Source organism: Neopelma chrysocephalum, unplaced genomic scaffold (assembly GCF_003984885.1).
Source record: "Neopelma chrysocephalum unplaced genomic scaffold, ASM398488v2 Primary Assembly neopelma1_96821, whole genome shotgun sequence".
Taxonomy (NCBI): domain Eukaryota; kingdom Metazoa; phylum Chordata; class Aves; order Passeriformes; family Pipridae; genus Neopelma; species Neopelma chrysocephalum.
This window is the reverse complement of record NW_020925465.1, coordinates 65,914-83,561: the sequence shown is the minus strand read 5'-3', so window position 1 is coordinate 83,561 and position 17,648 is coordinate 65,914. Positions and strand designations below refer to the sequence as shown.

The following is a 17,648-nucleotide window of genomic DNA, read 5'->3' as shown; positions in this document are numbered from 1 at the left end:
TCTAGGTAAGAGGTGGCTGTCACTGGAGGTATGGGGCAAATTGATAGGGAGTAAAGTAAAACGGGATTAGTAGGTACTTTGATACAGATGGTGTTTGTGGGGAAGTGGCTTTTATAAAGTGCCCATGCTTGCAGCCACAGGTTCCCTGCAGTGCTGGTAGTGGTGCCATCCTGCTAGAGGCCTGAGTGGCTGTGACTTGGTCTGGCTGAGCCTTGAGAGTCCCCTGCGCCCCCTGTCCCAGTGCTGCAGCACTCATCCCGGGAAGGAGTTTTTCCAGGCGTAGTCTCAGGGTACTTTACAGTGGCCTGGATCCCCGTGAAGATGCGTGCACATCTTGTGGGGTTTCCCAAAAGGCGATTTGCCGAGGTGTTTGGCTCCGCACTGTGAAGGAAGTTGCCATGGGACACAAGGCGGGCTCCTTCAGCGTATCTGAATCGTTAAAAAGCAGGAAAACCCCTTTGGAAGCAAACGCTGCCCTTGCTGCCGCCCTCTGCAGCGCCCACGCTGCCCCGGGGATGGACGGTGCGCGTTTGCCACCCCAGGTGCGGGCGGAGGGTAAGGACCAACCCAACGCCGACCCGGGGCGGGGGCTGAGCCGGGCGCAGCTGTTCTCGGCCGGGAGGGGCGGCGGGGCCGGCCCCGCTGAGTGACGGCCGGGCCGGGGCCGCGGCCGGGGCTGGACCCCCGCCCCCGGCAGCGGCGGAGCCGGCGCGGGCAAGGACGCGCCGCCCGGGCTCAGCTCAGCTCGGCTCGGCTCAGCTCGGCTCGGCTCAGCTCAGCTCGGCTCGGCTCGGCTCGGCTCACAGGTGCGGTAAGCCTGCGGCGGCGTGGTGGGCCCGGCCCGGCGCGACCCATATCTGGGCAGAATGTTTGTCCAGCACCGGGCGGCACCAGCTCGGCACAAATAGCGGCCGCTGCCTCCCTAATTACGCCGGACAGGGGGGACTGCCTGGGTGTTGGGCCTCCCTCCCTCTCTCCCTGCCTGCCTCCTTCCATGCGTGCATGTCCCTCTGCCTCTCCTGCCTGCCTGCCAGCACACTTGCCTGCCTGCCGGGAGCCGTGCCCGGAGTCGGGTGCGCTGCGCCGGGATGCGCAGAGCCGGCGGCGGGAGCTGCGGGAGCTGCGGCAGCCGGAGTCCCCGGGATGAGGGTGGCTGTGCCCCTCGGCAGGGGCAGCCGGGAGCCCGCGGCGGGAGGCGTCGGGCTGGGATGGATGGCAACTGGGAGCGCTCACGCGTGTCCGCGGCAGAACCCGGCGGGGATCGGGGGTGCTGGAGCGGGGAGGGAAGAGAGGGCCCTGCATCACGCTGAGCGGGTTGCAAAGGGCACTGAGTTCTTTCTTACTGCTGTTGCGTTTGTAGTCCTGGGAGCTCTTCTAGGAAATTATTTTCCAGATAATGGATCAATAGAAAGCTGTGCTGCTTTTGTAAGGGAAAAGTAGAAATCAGCAGGAGGAAAGACTCCTTGAGTCCTTGTGGTGTATTTTCCATGGCCAGACTTTGTCCGGCTTCAAATAGCCATGTTTTCCGTGGCTGTACTTCGTCTGCTTTGATTGAAAGGCGCTGCTGATCCCAAAGTTAACATTTCTTCACTCTGATAGACACAGCTTCTCTCCCCACTGATGTGCCATCCTGATGTGCTCATCTATCTGCTTCTGCTTTTGAAATGGTCATGGATGGTTTGTTGGACAGAATCGATTGCCCTCTGCCTCCCTTCTAGGCCAGCTGCTCCACCCTTATGTGGAGGTCCTCTGCTCGTGTTACATCTTTCCGTGGGTATTGGGCCTTGAGCCAGAAGGGTGCTCAGCCACGTGGCTGAGGTTGTTTTTAAGTGTACATAAAATCCCTACTGGCTTCAACCTGGGAAGAAACACAGAAGCAAGGCTGAAGTGGTGCTTCCCCAGAATTCTGCCCCATTCAAGCACTGTGCATTTTAGTAGCTCTCCCAGCTGGAGGGGGTATCTTCATTTCTGCAGGCCTTGGAGGATTGTGTGATGGTCTCACCTCTGTTAAGTGCCTCATTTAGATTTGTTGCACAGTGTACACCACACACTCATTTCTACTGGAAATCTTTTTTTGCTACGGAATTCTCATTTTGCTATGGTATTCATTGGGCATCAACCTATCCAAGGCTTACTGGCTGCACCAACGATGGGACATTTCGCTTCCATTCCCTCTGCTTCAGCCACACTAGCAGTGGGGTGGGATCGGGACATGCAGACACAGGTGCGTTACTGCTAACACACCAGCTTGCTGTGCTTTGTGCCTGGCAGTCTGGCATGGCCATTGTCTATCAAAGGATCCAAGGCACTGCTCAGTGCAAGGCATTACACCCATTGGGTCCCCTGCCAGAGGAACAGGGGTATCCATTTGAGGACTAGCAGAAACTCAGGCAAGAAACCCAGGATCCCTTTTCAGAGGAGATTGTGCTGGCTGCGAAGTTTCCAAGTGAAAGGTTCAAGTTACAGAGCAGGAACTGAGTGCTCGGTGTCAGTAATGACTTAAGTGTGCCCACGCACTTTTCACAGGGATTAGAAATTAGGCAACTAAGCGCATGCCAGGTGCATGAGAGAACCTCTCTCCAAATAGGAGAACACATAACTGTGCTTACAAGCGTGTACCTTTAAAATATGCAAAGTGGGGGAGATTCAGCTGGGATGCTTTGTGCTGGGGCTTTAGCAGGTCTTGGCCTGGTCACCAAACATCCAGGCTATTTGCTGGTGAGAAAGACCTCTTGGTAAGAGCAAGTACTGAGTGGCGTGGCTTGCAAGCTGCAGGAGTGTTGGTAAGAGGAGGGCCAGGAGATACAGACATTTTTTGAATATCAGGTTAGGACCTGGGTGAGCTGAGCGGAAGACCCAGGAGAGGGCAAACAGCATGAGACTTTTCTCAGCACCAGTGGATAAAGGGAGAGGTCACTTTGGTTGAGCACAGGGAGCCTTCCCTAGTGTGTGCATGACGTCAGACAACAAGCTGTTTGCTGTGGAGCTGTCATGTGCAAGGGTGGGAATGGCAGCTCTGGCATGAGGATACCTATTGGAATGATGTGGCATCATTAGTAAGTCTTGTCTATGGCCTATTGAACTTCATTGCTGCAGGTTCTGGGCAGTGAGGATGACTCCAAATCGCGTCATTTGTTCTGCGTGGCTGGCATGTCACTGACAGAGGCAGAAGTTATGGTGTACTTTAATAGATCCAAAATGCCTTCTTCCAGATGTTTCCCTTCAAATATGAATTTCAGGGTGTCAGGTTTACAGCTGCTGGTTGGGAGATTTTTATCAAACCAGAGGATATCTAGACTTTCCTTGGGGAAGTTTGAGTTTCCTGAAGGGACAGCAGATTCCCTGTTGGATTTGCTTAGGCATGAGCTTTTTGCCAGGAGGTTGAGGCCTCAGTCTTTCTAGTTGATAGCTGGCTTGCCTGAAGCAATGAGAGTGTATGATGAGCTGTGCTTTCTGACTCTGATGAGACGGAGCTTCTCACCATCTGGAATACCCCGTCTTTTCTCTGTTCACTCTCCTCACCCAGGGCATGAATGTGCTAGCACTGCCAGCTCTGCCCTGGAAAGACTAAGAGATGAAGATACGCCTGATGGGTATTGCTTGCTGAGCAGGGGCTGGGGACATCAACTGTCTTGTATGCTCTGTTTTATTGAGAACTGTTCCAGATGATGCTTGGCTACTCCACAAGCTGCACAAGGGCTCTCAGTGTGAGAAAGCTGCAAAACAAGGTACTATGATGGTCTCCTGGAGGCTGAGTGACTCACTGTCGTGGTGCAGGAGCAAGGAGAATTTCAGTCGTGTTGGAACTAGTAGTGGTTTAACTGTTTCAGGGGAAAGGCAACTAAACCCTCTTCCCTCTTGTGTTGAACTAGAATCAGAATTCAAACTGATGAGTGCAGAAAACAAGTTGTTGTGAAATGCAGGGGGTCAGCTTTCAGCCCAGTTCCCATCCTGTGTAACCTCCTGGCATTCAGAGGAGGAACCTGGACAGTTGGACATACCTGTGCATTCTTTAGAGACCAAGTCAGAGAAAGTTTGATTGGGAAGGGACCTCTGGAAGTTCCTTGTCCAGTGTTCTCCTCTGAGCAGGCCTAACCCCATAACTAGATCAGTTTCCCCAGGGCCTTGACTAGTTGAGCATTGTATACCCAAGGATGGAGATTCCACCACGTCTCTGATCCCCATCCAAGGGCTGTACCACTTCTCCATCAAGGAGGCTTCCCCTTGCCTCAGCCTATTTCTGTTGCCCCTTCTGTGCACCTCTAAGGAAAGCCTGGTTTTGTCTTTAGAAACCCTTTCCCTTCAGGCAGCGCATGACCGACTGACTGCAATTACATCCCTCTGCAGCATTCCCCTCTCCATGCTGAAAAAGTCCAGTTCCCTTTATTTCTCCTCACAGCTTACATGTTCCAGCCTCCTGCCCGTTCTGATGGCTCTGTATTGGACTCTCTGCAGCTTGGGAAGACCTGTCTTCTACTAGGGGACGTCGAATTGGGCGCAGCATCCAGCTGCAGTCTCAGTGGACCTAAGCAGAGGGGAATACCCACCTATGTGGATTTCCTGGCTAGACATTTTCTAATGCAGCTTGGACTGCAAGTCCAGTGCAGAGTCCATAGGAAGTCTTGTGTAGCTCTAACAAGAGGTTTCAACATCTTGTGCATTCAAGGTGGTGATGCAGAGCCCCAGCAGGCCAAAAACACTTGATGATGCAGCCTGGGTCTGTGTTTATGGCTTGTTAAAAAGATGTTTTCCTCTCTCTCTGAGAAAATGAGATCTGCCTAAAAAAGAATCTACAAAAAAATGTGCAGGAGACCATTCCCTTAAAGGCCTGGCTTTAGATATTTACCTTCCTTTGATTTGTCCAAGCCAAAGACTTGACTCTTAGGGAAAACAATATTCATTTGAAATGGGGTAAACTTCTGAATGCCTGTATCTCAGGTGATCACTTGTAAGGCCACTACTAGGCTCCGGTTATGTCTACCAGAGAAGGGACTGTGGGGTCCAGGTGTGATGTTTGTACTTGTGTGTTAGAAGGAGACCATTCCTGTAGCAGCACAACTGCACTGACATCCCTCATGAGCAGGGTAACTGGTGATAGCAAGAACTCAGTGGTCAAGACTGTGATTGTGTACAGCTGTGTTTTGACACTAGGGATGGATCCAGCTCCTCCTCTGCTCTGCTCTGATCTCCTCCTGGGTTTTGCAAAATTCACATAGATTCATGTTTTTAGGTGTGGTCTCAGTAGAAGCTGATATTCATCTTTTCCTCTCTTGCTACTGGATCTGGCCATAATTTGTTGGTCAGTTCTTGAAACTCCAAGGAACTGGTGATGTTGGGTTGCTCAGTGACTCAAATATCAGGGTGGCTATGGAGTCAGGTTCTTGCACACCAGCACCCAGTTGTGCTGGGATGCAAGCTCGGGGTTTGAAAGTTGTCCCATGAGCAGCAGAGTCAGCAGAGACTTTTTTGTCCTTCATCCCTACTGTGTCTGCCCCAGCTCTACCACATGTTACAGCTACCCCTTCTCCAAGTGCTTCTGGTATCCCTTGTTTTCCCTTAGACCTCCCTGAAAATGCCCCAACTCTTCTTCATTCCTTGACTGTCATCCAAAGGAGAACTCCAGGCTGACAGACCCTTTGCACACATGCAGCTTGACAATAAATTAGGGTTTGGGTCCTGCATGAGATTTCATTGAGGGTTAGCTAATGGCTTTAAGGTTTCCCAGAGGACTGATAGACCACATGAAAACACAGTTTTCATTTAGGAACCAGCTGGAGGTGATTTGCTCCTCTCATCTGCACAGCGTGAGTCTTGGATCTACACCTGGGTGATTCATTGAGGTCTAAGTGTATGCACAGAAAGTACTTAATTTCTGTTGAGTTTATAGGAAATGGTCACTTGAGCTATGTATAGTTCCTCAAAAAACCCCAAAACAAAACAAAAAACCCAACAAAACTCTGGCATTTGTCTTTAAAGTTATGCTACAAATCAAAGAAAAGAAGAGAAATTGCAGCAAGTGCAGAGGGGTTGGTTGACATTGGTTTGTTATTTTTAAATTGCAGAAATAATAGCTCTGAACTTTGACTCACGTTTATACTTAAGCTATTAAAAAACCCCTCGTAAATCAAAATCCTCTGTGAGTCAAATAGGAATTGTTCTCAAGCCACAAGGTTAATTCCTGCTTCCATTACTGCTTAAAAACAGTTTTTATCCTGAATAGACCTCTGCCTTCAAACTTGGAAGTTTTTCCAATCACCAATATCCAAGTTGGTGACATTTGGCCACCTCTTTATGCCAAAAAACAAAAAACCCCTTGGTCTCTTTTCAAACTTCAGCACACAGGAAAAGTTTTGCAGTAGATTTGAGAGTTGTCTAAGGCAGGGATGTTAGTTTTTTCAGTAGTGGCTCTCTCATGGGCCAGAGTACGCAGGATTCCCATTCTCTGCCTTTTGGTGGTGGTTCAGTAATTATTTCCAGTATTGTACAGGATGCTTTTCATTTTTGCTTGTTTTCAGCATCCGTGTATTTGTTCAGCAGATTTGGACCCTTCAGAGAGAAACTATTCCATCCCCCTCATAATCATAAATGTTGCCTTTGTTTTGTTTTGTTTTCCTATATTCATGACATCTTGCTATCTTGGTAGTCTATGTGAATTTTAATGTTTTGAGGTCTTTAAATTGTAATAGTGTCGGTCCTGTACGGTTTCTGTTCTTTTGTGATGCCTCCTTAGTTGATTGAATGAAAAGTGGTAGGTTTAATGAAAAATAACAAAAAAACAGAGCTACCATTTTATTTGAGCATTGCAAATAGATTTGACGGAGATTTATGGTGAATTATGGTTAACTCTTCCCTAAATGTTTAGCAGTTTGTGGATTTAAAATTTTAATATAACACTGCAGTTGTGCTGGAGGATCTTGTTCATTTGTTTGAGCTCAGTTGGGGGCAGAACTTGTGTTAAGCTGTGCTTGTACCCTAGCACAGGTCAGGGAGAGCTGTTTGTGGCAGTGGTTGATTCAGTACGCTGTGTAAACTAAAACAGTTGTGCTTAGGCAGAATTTACCTGCTTTCTTATTTTTGGCAGTGCAAAGCCCTCTTGCCATTTACAGCAGAACGGCTCTTTTGCTTTTTCTCCCAGCACTCATTAGCAAGATAGGGTAGAAGAGGGCTGGGAGGTAGAGATAAGGAAGAGCCAGCGAACATACTGGTCCTGGAGGCTGTGCTGGAGGACACAATGCTGAACAGCTCATTCAACAGGCAGGGGAGCAGTACAGAATGTCCTGCTGCCACGGGCAGGGCTAGTGCTCCCGTCAAGCAGCGTTCCTGATGGGCTTTCTGCAGGAGCTGTGCGAGGTGCCAGCACCATCCGGCTGCACCAGCAAGACTGTGAGGGCACTGTCCCCTCCCGGCAGCTCTGTTGGGGTAGATGGCAAACGAAATTCTCCCCACGGGGATTTCAGCTGTGTTTCAGCAGGCTCTGCACCTGTCCTGAACCCTCAGGGCCTTTGCTATATGCAGCCCCGGCTTCATATCTCTGCAAGATGCTTTGAAACCTGAAGCGTTTTCCAGAAGTGTTGCCTGTGTGCACTGACATCCGCCGTCTGTCCTGCCTTTCGCCTCTCGGCGCTGACATCTCTGTCCTTCTGGTGCGAGACAACAAGGTCAGCCCCGTGGGGGCTGCACTCTGGTCCCAGATAAGCCATGCTTGCAGACTACCCTGGATTGCTGGGAAGGGACTGCAGCTGCCTCTGGGAGTAGTTGTGCTCACGTAGCCAAGACAGAGATTGCCATGTGCATGGCAGGTGTAGGTATTTTAAGCCATTACAGGAAATTTAGCAGCCTGGGGTGGATTATCCTCTACCTTCCTGCCTGCTCCTAGCTCCAGCTCCTTCCACAGCGAAATGGTCAAAACTAAAAATCACACATGAAATGCAGATTAGCTGTGGTTCATGCACTTCAGTCCAAGGTTGCAGCGGCGCAGCACAACTCCAGATCCAAATCCAGGCTGCTTTTCTAGGATCTCCTGCATCAGTGTTCATGGGTAACTGCAATAAAGGCTCTGCCCTTCTCTATGCCAGCAGGAAGGGCAGTCTTGCAGGGGATGAGCTGCTGGATGTGGCTCCTGGGCTGACTGGTGTGTGGTTGCACAGCTGCTGCATGCCACTCTCACTGCTCAAGGAGCCTTGCACTGACTGCTCTAGGGCATTGGTAAAGCACAGACATGTGGGGGTCCCCACTGCCTCATTTAGCCAAACCCGTGGAGTCCCATCACCTGTGCTTCCTCCTTCACCCTCCTGCTGCCCTGGACTCTGGTGCCCACAGGCTGATGGTCACTGCATGGAGCAAACCAGCCCAATGAAAAGCTGGGTTTCACCCTCTCAGCTCCCAGCTCTGGGAGCTTCAGGGGCTATTTCTCTCATCCAGGAGGCACCATCTCCTGATGCTTCACCTCCTAAGTGGCGAGTGGCAGGAATGCAAGTGATGCAGGAATTGCCATCACACCAGTGGGAAACCAAACGTCTGACCAAATGACAGCTCTAAATTTAAGGGCTTGCTGTTGAGCGAGAATATGTGTGTTGCTGTGCCCTTTTGTGACCAAGCTAAAGATAATTTTCCTGTCTAGAACAGCAACTGTGTTGCAACTTGTATAAGGAAACTCATAAGAGCGTAATCTATCCTGAGAGAACAAGCAAAGCTTGAGAGATGAGACTTGGAGTAGGGCTCTGATGCTCCACTGAGCTGAAAAGAGCCCACTTATAGAAACTTGAAAGATGTTTGACTCCTTGAAAAATGCACAGGTCTTACTGTTATTTTAATGTGAATGTCATTCAAGAGAACAGAAAAACTTTGGGAAAAGTAATTTTAAATTATCTAGAGTTCATTTTTTCTCCACAAAAACTGAGCGAAAAAAATGTAAATGTACAGACAGTACTATGGAACAGAAGGAGACTGTCAGCAAAAGAGCAGAGTTGGATACACTTTTGTGTGTTGTACCGAGTGTGTTTCTGACCCACCTGCACATGTTAAACACAGTGACCTTTGTAGAAGGTCCTCTGCAGTCCTTTTGCTTGCAGAGGTCCGGTTACATGTGTGTGACTGTGTATGGCATTTTGTATTGGGAGATGTGGGCCAAACTTGTGGGTCAGCAGGGATTATCCACGTAGGCCATTCAGCACGTTAGTCACAGTTCTCTTCTTGCAGGGTTGGTTTGGAACGTGCAGTAGCAAACAGGTCATCTGCTTAGCCAGCAGCTGTTCAAATGTGTTGTCTCAGGGAAGGTGGGTCACTAAACAGCACGTTTAACTGGCAGCCTCCTGGACATGTGTGGATAATACTTCCTGATCTCCTTGTGGCTTTAAAACACGGGCAGAAGTTCTGTGCACTGTAGCCTCATGGAGGTTTGCAGGGCTCAGAGGTACTCAGTGGTGCTACAAATCTGTTTTCCCATCTGGTGACAATGCTATCTGGAGTGCCAAGTGCAGGGAGGTGTTACTGGGGGCTCGTAAGGACATGAGACCAGCAGACTTCTGGTTTGTTGACGGTTTCTGGTTTATTGTCCCTCAGGGAAATAAATGCCTAGGACGCTTCATTAACATATAGCATTGCTTGCAGGAAAACATCTCTAGCCAGGGCCCTGTACAAAAGTTCTTCCTCTGTGCTGCCCCATAAGTCCATGAATGGGGCAATGAGCTGCCGGCAGTTGTGCCACTCTCATCACCATGGGCTGTTAAGTGCTTGTAGGATACGGGTGGGGAGCCCTAAGCAATCTGGCCTGTCTTAGAAATCAACTGTACTTTAAGCATAAATCTTCTGCAGCTCTGGGGTGTTCAGTGTTCCCCAGCCAGACAGGCTACAGTGTCATGTTTCACGTGTTCAGTGTTAACGCTTCTTGTTTTCATTTCAGGTTCTAGTTCAGCATAAAAGTGAGATCCACAAGACTCCTCTAAGATGTCCTACAGAAAGGAGCTAGAAAAATACCGAGACCTAGATGAAGACAAGATCCTTGGAGCTCTGACAGAGGAGGAGCTCAGGAAGTTAGAGAATGAACTGGAAGAGCTGGATCCTGATGTAAGTAACTTTTGAACAAGATTCTCTAGGTGATAAATCTCTGTAGTTGGGGGGGAAAGGGCTGCATTAGTAATGTCTATTTCAGTGGGATCCTTTCCAGATCCTTTAGGATTCTTGGTACTCAGTGCAAGAGTGGAAGAGACTGACTGCAGGTGAGCAGAAGAAATTTTTGCCATTGCAAGCACAGTCTAGATGTGTGTCTTTGTTTTTGCTTTCCTGCTCTTTCCCCAGTGTGCGTGCTCAGATGTGACGGGCACTGTGATTTGTAGCACCAGTATGAGCCAGTGCTGGTGCAGGGCAGTAAACCTGCAGAAAACGGATCTCTGTTTCTGATCAGGCCACCTTGGAGGGAATGCTTTATGGATTGTTGTGTTTTGGGGTTTTTGTAACAAACTTCAGATGGTCTGTATTTTCCTCCATTTAGGCAGAAAGCCAAATCCCAGAGTTTTGCAATGTGGGACAATTTATTTTTAGCAGCCTCCCAACATCAGCAGGAGCTACATGTATGCAAACATGGGGTCCGCTGGTGCCAAGCCGGTGAAAGGTTTTTGGAGGCAGCATTGTCCCATGGCCCTAGCAGGGGATGTGCGGAGCCAACTGGCAGGCCTCTGGGTTATGGCAATGTTACATGATGAGTTTGGGCACTGCCAAGTGAGAAATTGTTCCTGTAACATGCAGTTAGTGTTTCTGGAGTAAATGATGAGAGGCGTAGATTGCATCATCAGTATTTTTAATTGCAACATAGGAAAGTATTTAAGAGGTGGTAAGCTAGCTCCCAGGATTAAGTGTCTGGGCTGATGGGCTGCCTCAGTTCCAGCTGCCCCAGCAGACACAGAGGCAGGCAGCATTCTGTGAAAGATGCAGAAGGGTAAAACAATTGCGGACGTCTGTCAGTACAGGTGTACTCTGAGTGCAGAAGTTTAAGCCTGAAGATCGCATGCTTACCTTTCACAGCATGAAGCCTGAGGAAGAAAGCTGTCTCCTATTCCTCCCTGCTTGGGCATTCACACAGTTCTCCTCTGTTGCCCTCCAAGGCTGCCTGGGTCTAATTGCCCCTTGTTAGTAATTTTCCTTCCCAGGCTTGTCACTGAAGCAGATTTAAATTGTAATGAGCTACTTTTATCAGGCGGGCATGGAAAAATCAGTGTGTTGTTCAACATCACCTTGAATGTCTTAAAAAGTAAATGTTGACTTCTATCCAGTAAAGCTTTAAAGAACATGCTTAGTGTCAAATCTGGGAATAGTCTTACTGCATTAAGGCTGTTCTATATTTAAATATAAGCAGGTGTTTACGTGCCGTATGTGTCAGGCACAAAGCAACTTGCCGTGGTGGTTAATGTGACTGAATAACAAGGAAGCAGCTTCAAAACAGGCTGAGGTTCACAGGGGTCTTGTTCTGCAACTGAGCGACCTTCTCTGTGAGACCCTGCCTGCAGTTTTTCAGGGATTGTGAGAGGCAGAAGGGACCACCATGACTCTCTGGTCTGCTCTGTGAGAAACCATGAGATTTCACTGAACTGATTCTTGTTGGGACACATGGGGCATGTGGGCCCTTGAACAGACTCATTAAGGGGGGAGAAGATGGCTGAGAGCCTCCAGAGGAAAGGGTCGGAGCTGCAGTTGCAGAGAACATCTACTTGGCAGCATTTTAAACTGGAGCAGGGAAGGAGCGTCACATGTCTTGGATGATGTGGGAATTAGTGGGGCTGGATGGAGATAACCTTTTACACAAGGAGAAGCAAATTATCCAGCAATGTCGAAGAAAGGCAGTGCAATGAGGGAAGCGGAGAGGGGAGAGTGTTTGATGAATGGGGATCGTGCCCTGCAGGGATAACCTGTGTTTCTCCCCTTCATGTCTAGAACGCATTGCTGCCGGCAGGGCTCCGGCAGCGGGATCAGACGCAAAAGCCACCAACTGGCCCCTTCAAAAGGGAGGAACTCATGGCCCACCTAGAAAAGCAGGCAAAGGACATTAAAGACAGAGAAGACTTGGTTCCTTTCACGGGTGAAAAGAGAGGTATGGTCATCCTTTGCACCATGCTGGGTGCATCACAATGAAGGCACAGTGGGTGCACAGGAGAAGGGTTGTGTCTAACCTCCATTGCTAAAACTTCGTTTTGACACCACTGCTGTCTAACCCCTGATAAACTGGGACGTGCTTAAGAGGTCTCTGTGCCTGCTGATTTGGATACTACCTGATATATTGTTAAGTACTGGACAGAAGGCTGTACCACTGTGCAGCCTCATTCTGTCCCCATGCCACTGCAGCTGTATCAGGCTCTGGAGAAGACATCATCTTTTATCCTTTCATCTTCTGTCTCCTCCTCTGGCCTGTCCTTCTGTGAGCTCTGCATGCTGTGCTCCATGTTGCACTGTTTCCTTTCACACTCCATCCCAACACTCTGAGCTTCTCATCCATCATACAGAAACTCCACAGGTCTCCACAGCTGTGATGAGTCCCAACAGTTCCCTTCTAACCTCCATCACCTCTTGACAACTGCAGCTTTATTTCCCAGTCTCCTGCAGGTCACATGTTTGTGTCTTCCTGCACCATACCCTACAGCAGCTGCTGCACTCCTGCTCTGCATGACCCTGAGGCCTGTGAGCAAGGTTGCCTCTTCTCTTTCCTCTGCTTCTGGCATCTTTTCCTGTTCTCCTCATACATGACCCATTGTGCAAATAACTTCCCTGTTCCCATTAGCACTCTGAATATCATCTGACATGGGACATGGGCCGGTCAGTCCTTGCCTCTGGGTTTGAGAAGCTTCTCAGTGTCTCTCTTCTGCTGTTGTGTCTCCCTCTGTACCATGATCCCTCTGCAGCAGATGCTCTGGTTGGACACTGTTCACATTAATGGTTGCCCTGTGTCAAAAAAAGAAGAGCATGAAAATGTGGGCATATTGAGGAGGTTCTCCAACTGAGGTCTTTCTCAAAGGGGTCTCCTTACAGACTCACATGGCTCTCTTAGGAAGAGCTTGTGTTAAATCTGTTCATTTAATAAATCCTGAGGTGGTATTTTTAGACTAGAAAAAAAAAAGAGGAGAAGAGAAAAAAAGAGTACTCCTTGAGAAAAAGAAATTAAAAGGGTAAATTGAGTGCAATCAGGAAGACTGATTTGGTAATTTCAGACATGCCTTAGCCCAGCAGGTAGAAGCAGTGCTCTGCAGGGGACAGAGGTATTTCAGGTATCTCGAGTCTTCAGCTTCTGGTCTGAACTCCTCATACTTCAGCCTGATGTGATCTCAAATACATTAAACATATTTTCACTTGTAACACGCTGTTGAGAGGAAGACACTACTTACATTGACTGGGAGCCAGAGATGGTAAATTACATATTCACAGCTGTGACAGAGCTGTAAATAAATCACCACATTTGGAGGGTGATTTACTAGTTTGTCCATGGGAGGTGCTCTCCCTGGTCGTGCTGCTGGACAGAGTAGGAGTTGGGCTGTTCATACATGCTGTATTATGACATAAAACACTGTGTTTACGTTCACCATTTAATTTAAAGTTCAATCTCGTAACAAAGCATGGCTGAGACATGGAACTTTCTAAAAGTTAGAGATTAACTATCAGTTAATTAAAATTAACTTAGAATTAAACCACAGAAATTTTGTTGACACTGAGGTGAGGAAAGGAGTTACTGCATGACAGCAGAATTAAATTTGCCCTGTTTCTCCTGTTCCCTGCTGATGTTGCGCAGATCAGACAGTATGTGCAGTCTCCCAAGCCATGCACCCTGTGGGATAGGGGTTCCAGATCTCCACACCAAGCCAGAGCAGACATTTTGCTGCTGAGTACCCAGAAGATGCCTGGCTCTGCAGGCACACATGACGCTCTGCCTATTTTTGTGAGAGCAGCTGTGTCCTGGGAGGCAGATTCCTGCCCTCTCTCTCAGGGTGGCAGAGCACAGGCAGGAGATGAGCTGTTGTGCAAAAGGCTGCTTATGGCAGCCTCCATTTCGTACCGGGGAGCCCGAGGTGCCGGTGCTTCTTCCTTGAGGCTAAATTTAGCCCCTTCTGTTTCTGCACATGTCTGAGCAGCAGGATCTTTGTTCTCCCCTTTGGTGCTGCTGACTCTGGTTTCAGAGAGGGGACAAAAATAGTCCTGGCTGGCATGCCAGGCCAAGCATTTTGCACTTGCTATCTCTGAAGTGATCCTGGACTATTTTAGGGGAGGGGACTGCTCCAAAATGCTCCGAGAGCCCTCCTCCTTCTACTCGAATCTCAGCAGCCCTGGGTTCACCCAACGGGCTGTTCTCTACTGTGGTGTATTAAAACACCACAAGCCTCTCTTTTTATTTTTGGGCAGTCACAGGTGGGTGAAATCTCAGACCTGACCCGTTCCACCTCTGTGAAGGGATCCGCTGCCCTTTAGTGGTGTGAGTAGTTCGGAGCTGGGAGCAGCCATGCAGTGCCACCAACCCTATCCACTGCCCCATGCCTGGGATGCAGCCAACTCCAGCAGAGAAAGGGTCATGGCTAGCCTGGTGATCACCATGGGAAATGGGATGGGGGAGTGCCAGGGAACCCACTGTATTCAGAGCTGGGCTGGAGCTGCACCTCTCACCACACAGCCTCTTGTCCTTCTGGGCACCCCGCTTAGGAAAAGGCCATGAGCAAGCAGCTGAGATGGCAACTTTGCATTATCAGCTGGACCTGTTGATTTGCACCTTTGCAAAAGGGAAAAGGTCTGTTCCTTGGCGTTTTCCTGCCCTGGGAGATAAAGCACAGAGGTCTCCGTCTGGCACGCCCTTTGCAGCAAGGTTGAGCTAAACCACCTGCCCCAAGCCTGCCCCTCCTTGCATCCCATGTGTTCACTGAACTGCCATCTCTGCCTGCTACCAGACCCCTCCACCACCTCCTTTCCACCCTCTTTTGCCATCTGCCCTGCCAACATGCACTTGGGGTTAGCAGCAGGAACTGTCTCGGTGGCAGGACTGATCCCGCACAGTGTCGTGTCTGGGCCACTGGCCTCTCTTTGTCCATGTGAGGGCTGGAAACCTTCACCCCTTTTGTGCAGCCTCCAAAGAATTGAAGTCCTGCACGGCCCTGCTGTGTGTGGCTTTGGGTGCTATGCTGTGAACAGCCACGATCCTGTACAAAAGTACTACAGGGCTTCTGTAGACACAGCCTGCTGTGCTGGTGAAAGGGCCCAGCTCTACAGCTGGAGGTGTCTCCAGGTGCCTCCTGGTCCGCATCACAGCAGGACTCAGACCAAGCTGGGAAGGGATTCAGTATATTCTCTTACTTTTCTCTAGGTCCTTGTGCCCCTTCTATCCTTTCCACTGTTCTAATCTCACACCATAGAAATGTGTCTGCACAGCAAGCTGTGAAATAGGTGCTATAACTATACTGAGAGTGACCTCACTTTGCATTTATAGGAAAAGCTTGGATCCCCAAGCAGAAGCCAATGGATCCTGTTTTGGAAAGTGTGACTCTGGAGCCGGAACTGGAGGAAGCCCTTGCTAATGCCTCTGATGCAGAGCTCTGTGACATTGCTGGTAAAATAGTTTCACAATAATTGTGGGTTCAAGTAGTTCAACTACTAGGGTTTTTTTTATTTGTTCATTTGTGGGAAAGGAGCTATTGTATTTTTTGCTTTTTATCTGAATGCTGTCAGTTCAGAGAACTTATTTCTTTGTTAAAAAGAGTTACTCTCAGCCCATGTGATTTAATCAGGAGCATGGACCAAAGCTGAGGAGGGAGAAGGATTTATCAAGGGAACAGTGCGTGCTGTTTGATATCTTCTTCTGTCTCTGCCATTCATTATACTTTCAAGAGCAATGCTTTCTTGAAATCAAACCTTAGGAAACAGTCAAGCTGATGCAGCAAGAATGTGGATTTCTTGTGGGACCTATTAAAGGAACTGTCAGGTTAGAGAAGTCTTTTGCTGGACACTCAGGACTGCTATTTGTTAAAGAGCTTTTTCAACACATTTTTAAAGCTATGCATTTCTCGTGATTTGTGCAGTCAGTCAGTCAAATGACAGTATTTGTCTCTTGCTGAAGCCCATAGCATGGACTTAGCTCTGTGACTGGGATAGGACATGCCTCAGCCAAAAGAGCATATGGACACCCCATGGTGTTTTACGGAGCTCACATGTGCCCTGCTGCTCTAGCAGTCAATGAACATTTCAAGGATACTGGCTTCTTTCTTCTACTTTTGTCTCTGATTTCAGACTTCCATACTCCCTAGAAGTATCCTCCTTTCCAGAAGTCCGTAAGAAAGTCTGTAGAATAAGTACACCAACTAGACGTCTTGTACATCACAATACCATATTTCGGCTTAGAAATGTGTTTCTGCGTTAAGATTTCCAACATATGCACCCTGGCTACAAGTATTGCATCTCTGGACTTTGCTTTTTTACTATTATCTAGAGTCCCATAAAGCCTTATCTTATAAAATCCACTGTCCTCCGTGTCTGTGCAGCAATTAGTTTTCCAAGGAAATGCTGTTCAGGGCAGCTTGTTCTGCAATTGCTGCCACTTGAAGTGACAGCAGAAGTACTGATGTGATACAAGCTGTCCTGAAATCTCAATATTGACAGTGACAGCCTTGCTCCTGCCTGTTTAGCAGGGCTCATTTAGCAGGAGCTCATTTTGCTCCTGCCTGTTTAGCAGGGATCATCGCCAGCTGTGATGTATTGGATCCCTTCCTTGGCAAGGCCAGGAGAGTGGCTCCCAAGTGGTCCTGGAAGGGCTCCCTTGCCTTTGGTCAGCTGAGAGAGACAGAAATGGGATGCCTTCATTCTGCTTGAGTTTCTTTGGAGAATACACAGTAGGCAGTAGACTTTGAAACAGCAGATCCCTTTTGTCTACCAGCAGAAACTCTAAATCTCAAAGCCTCTGAGTGGTCATAACAGCAGATCTTGCCTCTCTCTACAGTCCAGATACTCCTGCTCCTGGCCGATGGAGAGATTTTATTGCTCAGATAAGCTGTGTTTTGGGGGGTGTGCGTGTCTCCAAGATGCTGAGCCTGTGTACTAATTTAAAGGTAAACCAGCAGGGGAAATGAACTCAACTCAAAAGAGAAATTATAAGTCAGAATAACAATTTAATAAAATAACACAGTAAGTACAATTATACAGACAAACAATTGGTTTTAACCCACAAAACCCAAATGTATAACCCAGCACCCTGGGGCATGAACAGAGTGGCGTTCTTTGGGCCCCCTGAGTCCAAAGTAAAAGGAGAGGGGAAAACCTGTTGGTGAGAGTGCTGTTGCAGGTTGCACCAGGTTGTACCAGGTTGAAAACTGGTGGTTGCAGTCCAGTCGAGAGCGGTGGTCTGCAGTCTTCCTCTGGATCCCACGAGTGGTTAAAAAAGTTCCAAGACTCCAAGATTATATATTCTCCAGTTCAGGCAGGAATGCCCATTACTTTCCTCAGGGCAGGGAATTTCACAAAGGGTGTGAGGAACAGGGAGGCACCCTCCTATCTCGCAGGCCTCTTAACACCTAGTTTATAGCCTGAGGAGTCAGGCTGCTCTGGGCAGAGGGTGTAAATAGTCTATTGAAAACAGTTTCTGGGAAATGGCATGGAAGGCTATAGAATACACAGTTTTGGGTTACACCCATCCAGTT

The 17,648-nt window shown here is 48.6% G+C and overlaps 1 protein-coding gene across 2 annotated transcripts in view; it reads left to right on the top strand.

Annotated features, from left to right (window-relative positions):
* Positions 1 to 707: 707 nt before the first annotated feature.
* TMOD1 (tropomodulin 1) overlaps positions 708 to 17,648 on the top strand; it is a 25,867-nt gene continuing 8,926 nt past the window's right edge. The window contains exons 1-4 of one of the 2 annotated variants that reach the window (XM_027670261.1): positions 708 to 806; positions 9,902 to 10,065; positions 11,926 to 12,082; positions 15,449 to 15,568. In XM_027670261.1, coding sequence (XP_027526062.1) covers positions 9,946 to 10,065; positions 11,926 to 12,082; positions 15,449 to 15,568 — 397 coding nt within the window. In that variant the 5' untranslated portion in view covers positions 708 to 806; positions 9,902 to 9,945. Of the gene's footprint in view, positions 807 to 9,898; positions 10,066 to 11,925; positions 12,083 to 15,448; positions 15,569 to 17,648 lie in introns of both variants that reach the window. The other variant, XM_027670263.1, reaches the window with a different exon arrangement.